The sequence below is a fragment of the Mesocricetus auratus genome, unplaced genomic scaffold (assembly GCF_017639785.1).
Source record: "Mesocricetus auratus isolate SY011 unplaced genomic scaffold, BCM_Maur_2.0 Super-Scaffold_100022, whole genome shotgun sequence".
Lineage (NCBI taxonomy): Eukaryota > Metazoa > Chordata > Mammalia > Rodentia > Cricetidae > Mesocricetus > Mesocricetus auratus.
The window spans coordinates 16,668,787-16,683,156 of NW_024429203.1; the positions used below are offsets into that span (position 1 = coordinate 16,668,787).

The window sequence follows — 14,370 nt, forward strand, 5'->3', positions numbered from 1 at the left end:
TCAGATTTTAGTTTATAGAAGTCCCTTGCCCCTTAGCCTTAACTTTATCACCAGCAAAAACATGCCATTACTTGTAATATCATCACATGTATTTAGATAAGTATGTGAATTCAAAGGGAAACAGTAAACGTGACACCCCAACATAGTGCTTTAGCGCCTGGGTCTAGAGTTAGACGCCTCGGATTCCAACTCTGCCATGACACTCCTTGAGATGTTGAACAGTTTGTCAGACATCTGTTTTTTTAAGTAGTGCATAACTTGGTCTGTATGAAAACATGCTGGATGTTAGCATTTATTATTTTTGTGCTAAGTCAGGACATCTGAAAGGGTAGCTGTCTTGTTAGGAAAGATGAAGTAACCCAATGGTGAGCACAGTCACAGATCCAGGCCTGGAGCCCTGTGGAGGAGACCAGAGCTGGTGGGGGACTCGAGTTACTGGAAGAGAGGAGGCTGGAAGCATGAGAGAAAGATCTGGAGACTGGGCCTCCAAGGGGGACCTTGGAGGAACAGATTGTAAACTTCCCTGTTACTTGGAACATCTTCCGAATGTGACCAGTTTTGTGGGTTTTTTGTTTGGCAGTTCTATGTCCTCATTAGCCTCTGTATTTGTAAGAAGCACCACGGGAGACTGAACCACGCTTCACTGGGCTTCAGACTGGGAAAAACACAAGCATTTCATTTGGGTGTGGAGTATGATGGTGCCCCCACGTGGCCAGTGTGCAGTAGTGCCGTCTGTGAAACCAGACGATTGGAATTCCCAGCTGACTGCCATTTTGAAGAAAGAAAGGCCTTTGCCTGGGGGGGCTGATTGTAGCAGGTCTGTCTGCCTGTTGAGCTTTAAGGCTGTTTCCAGTGGCTTTGTTATTTTGTTTCCATTATGACACTGGCTGGTGAATGTGGTTCCATTTGCAATCTTTGCATTGAATGAAATTGGAGGATTCATTAGGCTCTGTGTGTGTGTGTGTGAGTGTGTGTGTGTACAGGTGCATGTGCATATACATGCATGTGGTCTCTCTCTCTCCCTCTCTCTCTCTCTCTGTCTCTCTTTCATCACTCAAGAAGTAGAAAACATCCTCAAGAGTTTCATCCCGACTTGTGTATAGGGATGATGTCAGTTTTTTTTCTTTCATTCTGGGCAGTGTGGTGAGTGAGACTGGGTGGGACAGTTTGTCTAGAATGGAGCTTCTCTGGTGGGGTCAGGCATTTTGAAATAGAGTCAGACAACAATTTGGATGCTGGCCAACCTGTGGCCTGACTTATTGTTAGATCATGATTAGAGAGAGAGAGAGAGAGAGAGAGAGAGAGAGAGAGAGACAGAGACAGAGACAGAGACAGAGACAGAGACAGAGAGAGACAGACAGAGAGAGAGAGACAGAGGAGGCTGATGACTTTCATTGGCAGGAACTAGGGTTGAGAATGAGATGCTGTCTAAATCATCAGAAAATACCAGAAAACTCAGAAAGAAAAAAATCAGCAGGAACATGTGTGTCACAGTGATACTAAGGCATCTTCTTTCTTTTTATGTGATCTTTTGTTACTATATAGTAGCTATATGTAGTGACAGGTTTCATTAGGACATTTTTCTTCACACACATAAGCAATTTGACTATACTTACCCCATTGCTCTCTCTTATTCCTCTCTCCATCTCCTGTTAATCTTCCTCCTCTTTCCAGGTTGCTCCTCTTCTACTTTCGTGTGTGCGCACCCGTGCGTACGTGTGTGTGTGTGTGTGTGTCCGCCCTAGTGTAGGATCACGGGTGAAGGTTGTTTACAGGAGCATGGACACCTTACCAGTAGCTACACCACTGGAGGAAATGTCTCTCCCTCTCTCATCAACCTTTGGCTGCATACAAATCCTCAGGGAGGGTTGGGGGTGGGGGCTCTACATGCCCCTCCCCTTTTCATGACCGAGTGTTGACAAGCCCAGTCTTGTATAGATCTTGTGCAGGTAATCACAGCTGTTGTGAGTTTGAGTGTGCTAACCATGCTATATCTAGAAGTTAGTGGTTCACACCTCTGAAGGTGTACCCTTCCTTGGACTCTTACATTATTTCCTCCCTTTCTTCCTCGAAGCACCCTGGACTTTTGAGGGATTGGTGTAAGCATCGAGTTTATGGTTAGGCACTCAGCAATCGTTGGCACTCAGTACCTCGGCTAGGTAAAGTGTCTCCCGGGCGCCCCTGTGCTTCGCAGCGATGGAGCATATCAACTTCCAGCATGAAGCAGTTAGTCCATTTGCTGCTCACTGTATGGGGTCTAGAGCACTTCTTGATTACCCCAACTGCTCCTTCACTAGCCAGAGACGCTCCATGGACTTACTGTCTCCCATCAAAAGCCTTCCTTCTTGTTTCCATGTTGACTCTTCCTCTTTAGGATATTCTCAGTATATCAGACAGGGTTCCTGTGTGCCTCTCCTCGCCCCCTCCCCCATTGACTTGCAGCTAATGCCAAGAAGGTCATGTATGCTCTGCTCCCATCACCCCTGGCCTCACTTCCTAATGCTCTCTGCCTGTTCCATACAGGCTGGGTCACTTTTTTCCTTAAGTATACTAAGGCATACTTTGACTTTAATTCCTGACACTTTCTTTTTCTCCTGCCTGGGAAGTATTTTCTCTACTCTATTTTCTCTTGCTGCATAATACTATATTTAGCAGCTTAAAGCCATCCAACATATATTTATTTATTATCTCCCAGTTCCCGTGTAGAGTGAGCCTGGCACAGTTGGCTTAGGAGGACCCTGGTGCCAGGCAGAGCTGGAGTCTCCTCTGAGACTTGGGGTTCTCATCTAAGCTCCTGTGATCATTGGCAAAATGAATTCCCTTGAAGCTTCTCTGGGACTTATGGCAGTCAAATCCCTGGAGGGCAAGTTTGCTCTGATAGGGCACACCTGACTTGGTTGGACTCACCAAGATTCCTTCCCTTTTGGTGAATGTGAAGTCAACTGATTATCGATATTACATCTACAAATGCATTCTTTGCCATGTGACAGGATGCAATCATAGGAATGACATCCCATTACCCCAGTCTGCGGGTTAGAAACAAGCTCCGGGCCCCCACCACCAAACGTGTAATGTCGTATAAGGATATGGGTTAGTGTATGTTATCTTAGGGTTCCCCCTGACATGCTTGGATACCCACATAGCTTGCTCTCTTACGCTGCTGTTTTTGTTCAGCCTTCAGCCTCGGAACTCACTCTTTTCATAATATTAATATATATGTATATATTTCCAGTATACTTATTATTTTCATGAGGATGAAGTAAGTTATCACATTTATCTTATTTTGTTTATCGTCATGTCCTCTCCTCTGGAATGTAATCTTGTAAAAAAAAATATCACTTTGTGTCTTGTTCCATACTCCATCTTCTTGGTGAGGTTGCTGCCTGAATCAAGGAAGCATTCATTCAGAGAATAAGTAGACAGACTGACTGACACTGTGCCAGCTGTTGACTCTTCACAGGCTCTTTCTGGAACAGTCCTTTCCACACATTCTGGTTGTCTTTGGTGAGTTGCCCTAGGTCCCAAGAAGATAATCCTAATGTTTCTGATTCTAACCTAGCCCTTAATCCTTTCTCTTGGGCCCTGTGTCCAGTTGGCTGCCTGGTCCTGTTGGTTTGTTTCATTTCTGAGCATCCCATTCCCATTATTACTCCTCTAGGTAGGTCTGGCTTGTGTGTGTGTGTGTGTGTGTGTGTGTCTGTCTGTCTGTCTGTCTGTCTGTGTGTGTCTGTCTGTCTGTGTGTGCCATCATAATGACAACTCAACCTAAAAGGAAGAAAGGCTGGTTTTGGTCAGAGACTCCAGACTGTGTCTAGTTGGCCTTGTCACCGTTGTGGGATCATGTGTCAGAGGAGCCTGTTCACGTTGTGGTACCTGGAGGAAGTGGTTAGGGAAAGAGACTGGCGTTTTAATACCCATTTTGAAATCACTTCCCAATGACCTATCTTCCTTCCACTAGGCCCCATCTCTTAGGGATTCTTCCATCTCTTTAGCGGCACTCACTGGGGACCAGGTCTTGAATGTGTACTTTTGTGGGTATTCAGTGCTAAGGAGGGCAGCAGATACCATAACACTTGATGGGCTGTCAGTTTCTCTGCGGCCACCATGATGTCTCCACCACTTGCCTTTCCTATGTCAGCAGTGCCAGCAGCGTCCATTGAACTGAAATCCCTTTAAGGCTGAGCGGTTTCCAGTTCTCAGTTCAGAGGGTTTGAGCCACAGGGCTGTGTAGCTACCACATCCCAAGTGGCTCTCATTGTTCACAGAAGCAAGTATCAACCGTGTCCCCACCCTTGGCCAGCTGTCTTCCCCAGCTTGCCTTTCCATCAGAAACTCCATGCAGGTGGTCTGCACCCACTCCTCAGACAGCAATTCTTCTTCATCCAAGCAGGGCCCCTTGGATGGCCTCTCATATGTTCTTTGCCTTTCTGTTTTTTTTTTAAACTCCTAAATATTTTATGAGACTATGTCTTTGTACAATAGTAATCGCTGTCTGTTTGAAATGCACACTCAAATTGCTGTACCACTAATTTGGCTTTCCATCCATACTATTTTATGTGGCTGCATGTTACCATTATGATGTTATGCTCAGATCTGTCCCTCCAGCAAAGCTGTAAAGTACTTGTACTAGGTAGCTACTGCTTTGTCACAAACCACTTCCAAATCCCATGACTCAGAATAACCTTTATGTTATAGTTCGCATACCCCAGGAACCTGGGGTTGGATGATCTTGTCTAGGCCTCTCTGGCCCCACAGTGCTCTTTGGCTTAGCCAGGCCTCAGCTCCAGTGGAAGCAGAGCTGTTAGATGGACAGCTCTGTCCACCGCTCTCATCCCTGTCTAGTGAGCAGTAGGCTAGCCAAGTCACATTCCTCTAGGTGGTACCTGAAGTACAGAATCACTGGAAGAACCAGGTAAGGTCTCCTGAAACCTAGGCTAGGCACACATTAATCTCAGCTCCTAAAAATGCCAAAGCAAGCCTCGTGACTGAACTCAGAATCAACAGGTTGACAATTATACTGTTTCTTGTAATAGGGGGAACTGCAGCGTCACATTCAAGAGGTGTGGCTATGAGAAGGGGTGAAGACTTGGAGTCTTTTTGCAATTTGCCATATACAGGGTGGATTCTCTTTTGCTTCTCTGTAGTGCCAGCCCTATAGGGCATACTCACCTGTCAGTTCCCTGTGGCTTTGTAACAAATTACCCCAGCTCAGTAGCTTAAAACATTATTGTGTCTATTTATATTCCACAGGCTGGCTAGGCTAAGCTATGTTGGGATGGTTCATCTCTGTCCTGGGTGTTGCTTGTGTGGCCATAATTTGACTACAGGATCTAGAATTCACATGGCTGGCACCTCAGCTGCTATTTCTAGCTGTCTCCATAATTTGTCCAAAGCCTCCTCTATTTCCAATCTCTCCAGCAGAGTAGCTGGACATTTTTTTTCCCTCCCATGGCCAATGCGTGATTTTAAGAAGGCAAAGCCATAGGCAAAGGGCTCTGGGCAAAGACTCAGAAACTGCATAAAAATTTGTCCACATTCTGTTGATCAGCAAACCACAGTGTAGAGTCTGGATTGATTGGGAGGAAGAATAAGACTCACAATACATTGGAAAAAAAAATGCCGTGTGGCTGTTGGAGACTTTGCTGTCCATCTTTGGAAAGGTCCTGCCTGAACAGAATGAGATGTTCAGAAAATACCTGATTAAATGAGCAGTGTGGGTGAGCAGCATCCAGTGAGCAGTGTGGGTGAGAAGCATCCAGTGAGCAGTGTGGGTGAGCAGCATCCAGTGAGCAGTGTCAATGAGAAGCATCCAGTGAGCAGTGTGGGTGAGCAGCATCCAGTGAGCAGTGTGGGTGAGCAGCATCCAGTGAGCAGTGTGGGTGAGAAGCATCCAGTGAGCAGTGTGGGTGAGCAGCATCCAGTGAGCAGTGTCAATGAGAAGCATCCAGTGAGCAGTGTGGGTGAGAAGCATCCAGTGACCAGTGTGGGTCAGATGCATCCAGTGAGCAGTGTGGGTGAGCAGCATCCAGTGAGCAGTGTGGGTGAGAAGCATCCAGTGACCAGTGTCGGTGAGCGGCATCCAGTGAGCAGTGTGGGTGAGCAGCATCCAGTGAGCAGTGTGGGTGAGAAGCATCCAGTGAGCAGTGTGGGTGAGCAGCATCCAGTGAGCAGTGTCAATGAGAAGCATCCAGTGAGCAGTGTGGGTGAGCAGCATCCAGTGAGCAGTGTGGGTGAGAAGCATCTAGTGAGCAGTGTCGGTGAGCAGCATCCAGTGAGCAGTGTCGGTGAGCAGCATCCAGTGAGCAGTGTCAATGAGAAGTATCTAGTGAGCAGTGTGGGTGAGCAGCATCCAGTGAGCAGTGTGGGTGAGCAGCATCCAGTGAGCAGTGTGGGTGAGAAGCATCCAGTGAGCAGTGTCAATGAGAAGCATCCAGTGAGCAGTGTGGGTGAGCAGCATCCAGTGAGCAGTGTGGGTGAGAAGCATCCAGTGAGCAGTGTGGGTGAGCAGCATCCAGTGAGCAGTGTCAATGAGAAGCATCCAGTGAGCAGTGTGGGTGAGCAGCATCCAGTGAGCAGTGTGGGTGAGAAGCATCCAGTGAGCAGTGTGGGTGAGAAGCATCCAGTGAGCAGTGTGGGTGAGCAGCATCCAGTGAGCAGTGTGGGTGAGCAGCATCCAGTGAGCAGTGTGGGTGAGAAGCATCCAGTGAGCAGTGTCGGTGAGCAGCATCCAGTGAGCAGTGTGGGTGAGCAGCATCCAGTGAGCAGTGTCAATGAGAAGTATCTAGTGAGCAGTGTCGGTGAGCAGCATCCAGTGATCAGTGTGGGTGAGCAGCATCCAGTGAGCAGTGTGGGTGAGAAGCATCCAGTGACCAGTGTCGGTGAGCGGCATCCAGTGAGCAGTGTGGGTGAGCAGCATCCAGTGAGCAGTGTGGGTGAGAAGCATCCAGTGAGCAGTGTGGGTCAGATGCATCCAGTGAGCAGTGTCAATGAGAAGTATCCAGTGAGCAGTGTGGGTGAGCGGCATCCAGTGAGCAGTGTGGGTCAGATGCATCCAGTGAGCAGTGTGGGTGAGAAGCATCCAGTGAGCAGTGTGGGTGAGAAGCATCCAGTGAGCAGTGTGGGTGAGCAGCATCCAGTGAGCAGTGTCAATGAGAAGCATCCAGTGAGCAGTGTGGGTGAGCGGCATCCAGTGAGCAGTGTGGGTGAGCGGCATCCAGTGACCAGTGTGGGTCAGATGCATCCAGGGGTCCAGTGCAGCAAAAAACTACAGCATATTTCTTTTCTAGCTGTCTTCATATGTATCAACGAACATGTCAGATTATGGATTTCCTGAGATCCGCTGGCATCAAACAGCAGACTTTGGCTTTGTCCCTAACCTGAAGATGCCCAATACTTTCATGGCTGTCGCTATGGATCTCTGTGATCGGGACTCACCTTTTGGCAGGTATGCTTGCCTCTTCAACTTTGCTTTAGCAGTGAATGTTCCTGCCTGCTGTCTTTCACTGTGATGTTTACTTGTTATGGGATGGATTGGACTATGGGTTGGAGCTTACACATACTATGTATCATCTCTACTGGGATGTGCTGCAATAATCCAAACCAAGCACCCTCCCCAAATACAGAAACCCTGACCAATCAACCAAACAAGACGCCCTTGCCACCTACCTCAGTGCTTTGATACAACAAAAACTTATGTCATGCTCATGCTCATCAATAGACTTTGCTATTTAGAGTTGTTCACAGATCTAGAGCAAAAGTCTCCAAAGACCTGGGATGTAGCTTAGTAGTGGAGTGCTTATCTATTGTGTCCCAAGCCCTAGTACCATCTCTGAAGAAATGAGTCTCCAAGTTTATCTTCCTTCCATCGTTACTTTTAAGTCTTACATTGGGAAGTAAGTGCTGTCATCTGGAAACCATGTGTATTAGTGAAAGTTTCTGTTGCTGTTATAAAACACCATGATCAAAACTGCTTAGAAAGGAAATCATTTATTTCAGCATACAGTTCTACATCACAGTCCATCCTCAAAGGAAGTCAGGATAGTTACTGAAGCGGGCAGGAACCTGGAGGCAGGAGCTGATGTAGAGGCCATGGAGGAATGTTGCTGATTGGCTTGTTCACTGTGACTTGTTCAGCCTGCTTTCTTACAGAAGCCAGAGCCACCAGGGCAGGGTGGCACTGCCCACAAAGGGCTGAACCCTCCCATACCAATTATCAACCGAGAAAGTGCACCACCACTTTCCCACAGGCCAATCTGGTGGGAGCATTTTCTCACTTGAGGTTCCTGCTTCTAAAATGACTCTGGCTTGTGTCAAGACAACACAGACCATACCACACAAGTCATTTTTGCTTACATTGGATCACTAACTAAATCATGGATATAATCACCTTTAGTGAGCGTAGGCCATGGGAGGGAAAGGTGGCATTTTCGTTGCCCGCACCAATGAGTTATTACATACTAGCTGTAGGAGATAGGATTTCAAATAGGAAATGGAGTCTGAAGCATGACCTTTAGATCATAGAAGAAACTTGATAATATTTGTTGAATGACAAATAAAAGGCAGACAGACCCAAATGATGAACATCTGATGAGGTGAAGGATGGCTTTCAGTGGCAGGCAATAGATGATAGCTGCCCTAGGCGGGGTTTTGCAGCCCATCCCATCCCAGCGTAGAAGGCTGATGCGTAGTATAACTAAGCGGCAACCAATAGTCCAACCCTTCTCTCTCCTTTTCTTCCTGCTAGGCCACTGCTGAAGGTCAGAGCTTCATCTCTCTCTATCACTAACTGTTGGTCCTAAGGTCACTGGCCACTGACTACTGATGTCACCCAACTTTATTCTTTTTCTTCTCTTCTTTTCCTCTCCTCTCTTTTTTTCTTCTTGTTTTTTTTTTTTTTTCTTAGCATTTTGAGACAGGTTCTCACTGTGTTGACTAGACTGGCCTGGACTTGTGGTCTTTCTGCCTCTGCCTCATAAGTGCTGCTGTACAGGCATGGGCCTCCACACCCAGAAATTCTTTCCTCCTCGTCTTCCTTTTTTTGTTTTTTGAGACAGGGTTTCTCTGTAGCTTTGGAGCCTGTCCTGGAATTCACTCTGCAGACCAGGCTGACCTTGAACTCACTGAGATCCGACTGTGTCTGCCTCCCAAGTGCTGGGATTAAAGGCGTGCGCCACCGCTGCTTGTCCCTCCTTCCTCTTTAAAAAAAAATGTTTTAGGGACTAGAGAGATACCTCAGTGGTTAGGAACACTTGCCTCTTTTCCAGAGGATCCCAGTATGGTTCCAAGAACCCATATGGTGGCTCATAATTATCTGTCCCTCCAGTTCTAGAGGATGTGACACTTTCTTCTGGCCACCATGGGCACCACGTGTGCATGTGATACACAGACATACATGCAGGCAAAACATACATGCACATAAGATAAAAGTAAGTGCACCTTTGAAGAATTTTTCATTTTATCCCCTCTCGAGTGATTTGAATACTCTCTGCCGTATAACATGTGGTTATTGTGGAGCTCAATCCCATCATCCCATCGCTCTCCGCGTGTTCTTTATGCTGCAGCATCCACCCGCGCGATAAACAGACTGTGGCCTACCGGCTGCACTTGGGGGCTCGAGCTCTGGCTTATGGTGAGACAAATTTGACCTTTCAAGGACCACTACCTAAGAAGATAGAACTCTTGGCTCACAATGGGTTGCTCAACCTTATGTATGACCAGGAAATCCAGGTGCAGAGGCAAGATAACAAGTCATTTGAGGTGAGAATAGTGGGGTTGGGGGTGAGGAGTGGGGGTGGGTGGGGGGGGAACAACACGGACGACTTACCCCACTGAGGCCCTTCCCATCACCGCAGTGGGATGATGAAACAGCTGCTGGTTGGCTGGGGTGGGGCTGAACTTACCTCAGAGGGACAAATGGACAACCGCTGACTCATTGGTATGGACATAAGTTTGATAGAGCAACCAGGGAAGGGAAAATTCACCCCTAATAAACCATATTCCTTTCCTATTTCCTTTCTCAGTCACCTTGGTTCAGGGAATGGCCTTATTCGTACTTTATCTGTTAAATGATCATTGCTCTAAAATAACCCCCCTAAACCTTAGCTGTCTTTTTGTTGTTGTTGCATGCTGCTAAAGTCTGAAGTTCTTAGAGTTTAGCGTTTCTCTTGAAAATCTTAAGCTTGGTGATTTCCAGCTTAGTATGAATGAATGTAGGCAGTCCACTTTCTTCCACTATCCAGCAGGGATCACTTCTGTAGAATTGGGGTCACTGATTAAAGAGATGAATTAGACTCGCTTATAGTTGAGAGGAGAGACATTCCTAGACGGCTGGCTTTGGGCATCCTGAGGATACTAGGCTGGGAGGTGGCTTGTGAGGGGAGGACACTGCAGGAGATGATAACAGTGACAGGTACCCTTTATGCAGGAGTTTAGAGCTGCAGCTCCCAGGAGTCCACATACCTCAGACGCCTGGTCAGTGTCTGATGGGTTTGAGGTGAATTTAGAGACTGTGGAGAGATCTTTACTCTCCCCGTTGTCGGCTGGTGGTCTGCCTTTCACCCAGCCCTGAAGCCACGGTTGGAGTTAGGGTAGAATTTCACCTTTAGGGTCTGGGTCACTTGTCTTCTCTGGACTGCTTTCTAATGCCCACAGTTCAGCTGCCAAGGTTGCTTTGTGACCTGTCCTTCCTGAGTACCTCCTCTGGGAGTGCCAGAGAGCCACAGCTGGGTTGGTAGCTCACACATTGGTGCTGGCTTTGGCATCTGGAGGGAAGGGTCAACTGGAGAATGTTTGGGGGTCCAGTCTCTGAGTGCTTGACTATTTTTCCTTGTCTCTCTGGAAAGTTAATAGTTTTTAATTGATTTCAGTTATTTGATCACTTGGACATTAAACTTTCTTTTTGGTGCTGGGATCAAGCCCAGGGCCCTGTACATGCTAGGCATGTGCTCTTCTACCAAGCTATACCTTTAGTCTACATGAACATTTATTATTTACTGTGGCTCTGTCAACAGACCCATCTGGTCCAGGTTCTGATTACTGTAGGAAACTGGTCTTTGGCTCAGAGTGGCCTTATTTTCCCTCCTTTCTAGTATGCCTGAAAGAGCAGTTCCCAGTTTTTTTGGTAGACCCTTCTAACTTGCCTGGCCATTCTTTTTTTCTCTTATTAGATCTCCTGTTGCAATGACCATCAGTGCAAATGGCTTCCAGCTCCTGTGAACAGTTTTTCTACCAAGACCCTGCTCTTGGGTGTCAATGCTTGTCTTGGCACCGTAGTTGGTGTTCGCTATGCCTGGACCACATGGCCCTGTGACTATAAGCAATGTGCCATTTACCACCCTAGCAGTACCTTGCCAGCTCCTCCCTTCATTGCTGTTATCACACAGCAGGTCCCCAGACTTAGGACAGGGGCATCAGGCGCTTCTTTACAAGGGCAACTTCTTTAGATTTGGACATTTAGGAGTTTAAATGATGACGGCAAGTAATAGAAGCCTCATTGAATAGCTCCCAGATGGCCTATGACTGTTCCTGAATTCTGAGATGAGCACTGGCTGACAGACACTTGAGATGCTCATCTTTGTCCTCTAGTTAGCTCAAGCTCTGTGCTGATCTAATTCCTAACTACAACATTGGGCCTCACCCACTTCCCTGGTAGAGGGAATGGAATGCCCTATTTCTGCCCTTCATTCAAAGCTGAACTCTCAGGCTTGCAAGAGATTTTAAAGGTCCCGGAGACTGGTGCTTCATGTGTTCTTTACAAAACCCCCAAAATGGCTATGGAATGCTATGAAGTTTCCATCTAGGGAGCAGAATCTTTTATCAGATGTTCCTACCCCATGACAAGATATTTCAGGTAACCTTAGACACACCACATATTTGTATCCTCATTGAGTTCCCCCAAACTATCTGTTTTCAGCCCAAATCTTATTCTAAAATGAATCTTCGAGACAATCAGTCCTATGTTTAGGCACTTTGGCAGGTGCAAAGCACTGGCCTTAAGGAATAAAGAGCGAGAGCCCAAAGGGTGGAGAAATCACAGGCATAGGAACACATGAAAGTAGATGCACTTGGGGCAAATAGGTCCTTAAAGTCTCAGGTCCCTGAGAGATAGAAGTTCAACTAAGGCTAATCCCCATTGAGGAAAGAATTTAGGCTGACAGGAAAGCTACATGGTAAACTTATAGAACGAGTACAGGTGAGGCAAAGGCGATCATGCAATTTACCATTTGATGACAGACAGATGGCAGCTCTGAAAATTGCATCTACTAGAAATTATAAGCCAAGTATGATGCCCACACCTTTAATGTCAGCACTTGAGAGGCAGAGACAGGCAGATCTTTGAGTTCAAGGCCAGCTGGTCTACAGAGTGAGTTCCAGGACAGTCAGAATTATCTAGAGAAACACTCTTGAACACCTCCATAAAGATATTGGAAATAAAAGTATTATAATTAATGATGTGTCTGTATATATAGTCAAATTGTTAGAGACTTACAAGGGTCTTGAAGCATGGGAAAGGAGTACAAGTGTCATCTGTACATAGCGCTTTTGTTCTTTGATGTGAGGAGTGGGAACGTAAGCAGTGAGTATTGCTCATCACTGTGGGGCTCTGTGCCATTCAAAGCAGCGAGAAAGATGTTGTGTCAGGAGTTTATTTGGTTAAAAACTAAACCAAACCAAACCAAACCAAAAAACCAAAACCAAAACCCCAAACTATACATTCTGCAAGGGCTGTTGACTTGTGTGGATTTCTAGCCTGCATTTAATTCCCAATGCCCACACTTTGACCTCTCTGCATCTGGCCATATGAGAACAAAAGCTCCGTAACCATCAGTTCCCATGAAAAAGTCAAATCTACCTTCCTGTCCCTCTGCCAAACCCTGGTGTTAATCCCACCAAATGAGAATAAGGACTACCACCCAAATTCTTTGGTTCAATTACACAAGCTTTATTTTATATCAGACAGGGCTGTCTCCCTAAATAGGGGAAATAGAGAAAACAGCATCAACACAGGAGATGGAAAGGCTTATATAGTCTAAAAAATCTATAAGACTAGGGGGTTTTCAAGGATTGGGGGATTTCCAGAGGAAATTTAGCCGAACATTTCAAAAATTATTTGGTAGAACATCTTATCAGAATATATTCAGGGTGTGAGTCAAATTCCAGAAACAGGCTAGAGCATGGTCAAGGTTGAATTGCAGCAAACAGAAATGAACTTACTCTGACCTTATAACAAAGTGGCTTCTATACTTAAAATGAAGTTAGGCTGGTTCATCACTGGCACACATGCCCATGTTGCTCTAATGTGGAGGCTACTAGAACCCCAACCCAGTGTCTTTTAACACCAATAATTGGTACATACAGTACAAACTTTGTCTCAGGTAATGTATGCAGTAATGAAGCCAAGGATGAATCACATTTTTAGTGTTTGAAAAGTCCAAAACATTGGGTGAGGATTGTGTATTTCCCCAAATGAGAATAATTTTAACTGTCTGAAACTTAAAGGAGAGTGTCAGTAAAAACCATCTACAAGAGCTAGTTCCAGGATAGCCTCCAAAGGCATAGAGAAACCCTGTCTCGAAAAACCAAACCAAACCAAAACACCCCCCCAAAACAAACAAAAAACCCCCAAAAAACAGCCCTGAGTCATCACTCAAAGAGAAGCCTGGCTTGTATTTCATATGATATATAATTATGTTATATATACCATATATTTTATTATCATATATACATATTACATATTTGCATGATTTACATATATATCATATATAAATACATATAAACTATAGTTGAAACTAACTTTTCATGTCTGATATATTTTAGTGGGATGTGAATTTATTCAAATTATTTTATTTTGAAAAGATGTAGATGTTGACTTTCAAAATTTTTGTTTTTTTTCTTTTTGAGATAAGGTCTCACTATGTAGCTCTGGCTGTCCTGGAACTGTGTAAATCAGGCTGCCCTTGAACTCAAGAGATCCTACCTCTGAAGTGCAAGGATTGAAGACATGGGCCGCTATACCCAGCAACTTCTTAAATTTATGCAGTTAGTGGATTAAAGTTTGTAGTTCAAAAGTTATGAACTTGTGTTAATCCACCTTGTTGTAAAAATTTCTTTGGAGATAGGATCTCACTCCTAGTCTTGGCTGGCTTTGAACCCACAAATCTACCTGCCTTTCCTTTTTGGGATTAAAGGTGTGTACCACCATGCTTGGTTTAAAAATGAAATGTTTAGTTTGCCTTTACTCAGGCTGTAATCCAATGCACCAGTATTTTTGTATGATAAAAGGAGCATGCTGTAATAACTTGACAAAAACAAGACCGTGTGTTACTGGTGTTCTCTCCTCTTTCAGCCTGGTAGATAGGAAGCTATGAACTT

General features: G+C 45.6%; 1 protein-coding gene across 2 annotated transcripts in view; it reads left to right on the forward strand.

Moving 5' to 3' along the window:
- The window catches only part of Siae (sialic acid acetylesterase), a 43,656-nt gene that overhangs the window by 24,219 nt on the left and 5,067 nt on the right, over positions 1-14,370 (forward strand). Inside the window, exons 8-10 of one of the 2 annotated variants that reach the window (XM_005069236.4) lie at positions 7,287-7,444; positions 9,561-9,756; positions 11,166-12,447. In XM_005069236.4, the coding sequence (XP_005069293.1) occupies positions 7,287-7,444; positions 9,561-9,756; positions 11,166-11,441 (630 nt within the window). In that variant the 3' untranslated portion in view covers positions 11,442-12,447. Of the gene's footprint in view, positions 1-7,286; positions 7,445-9,560; positions 9,757-11,165; positions 12,448-14,370 lie in introns of those variants that run through there. The other variant, XM_013112941.3, reaches the window with a different exon arrangement.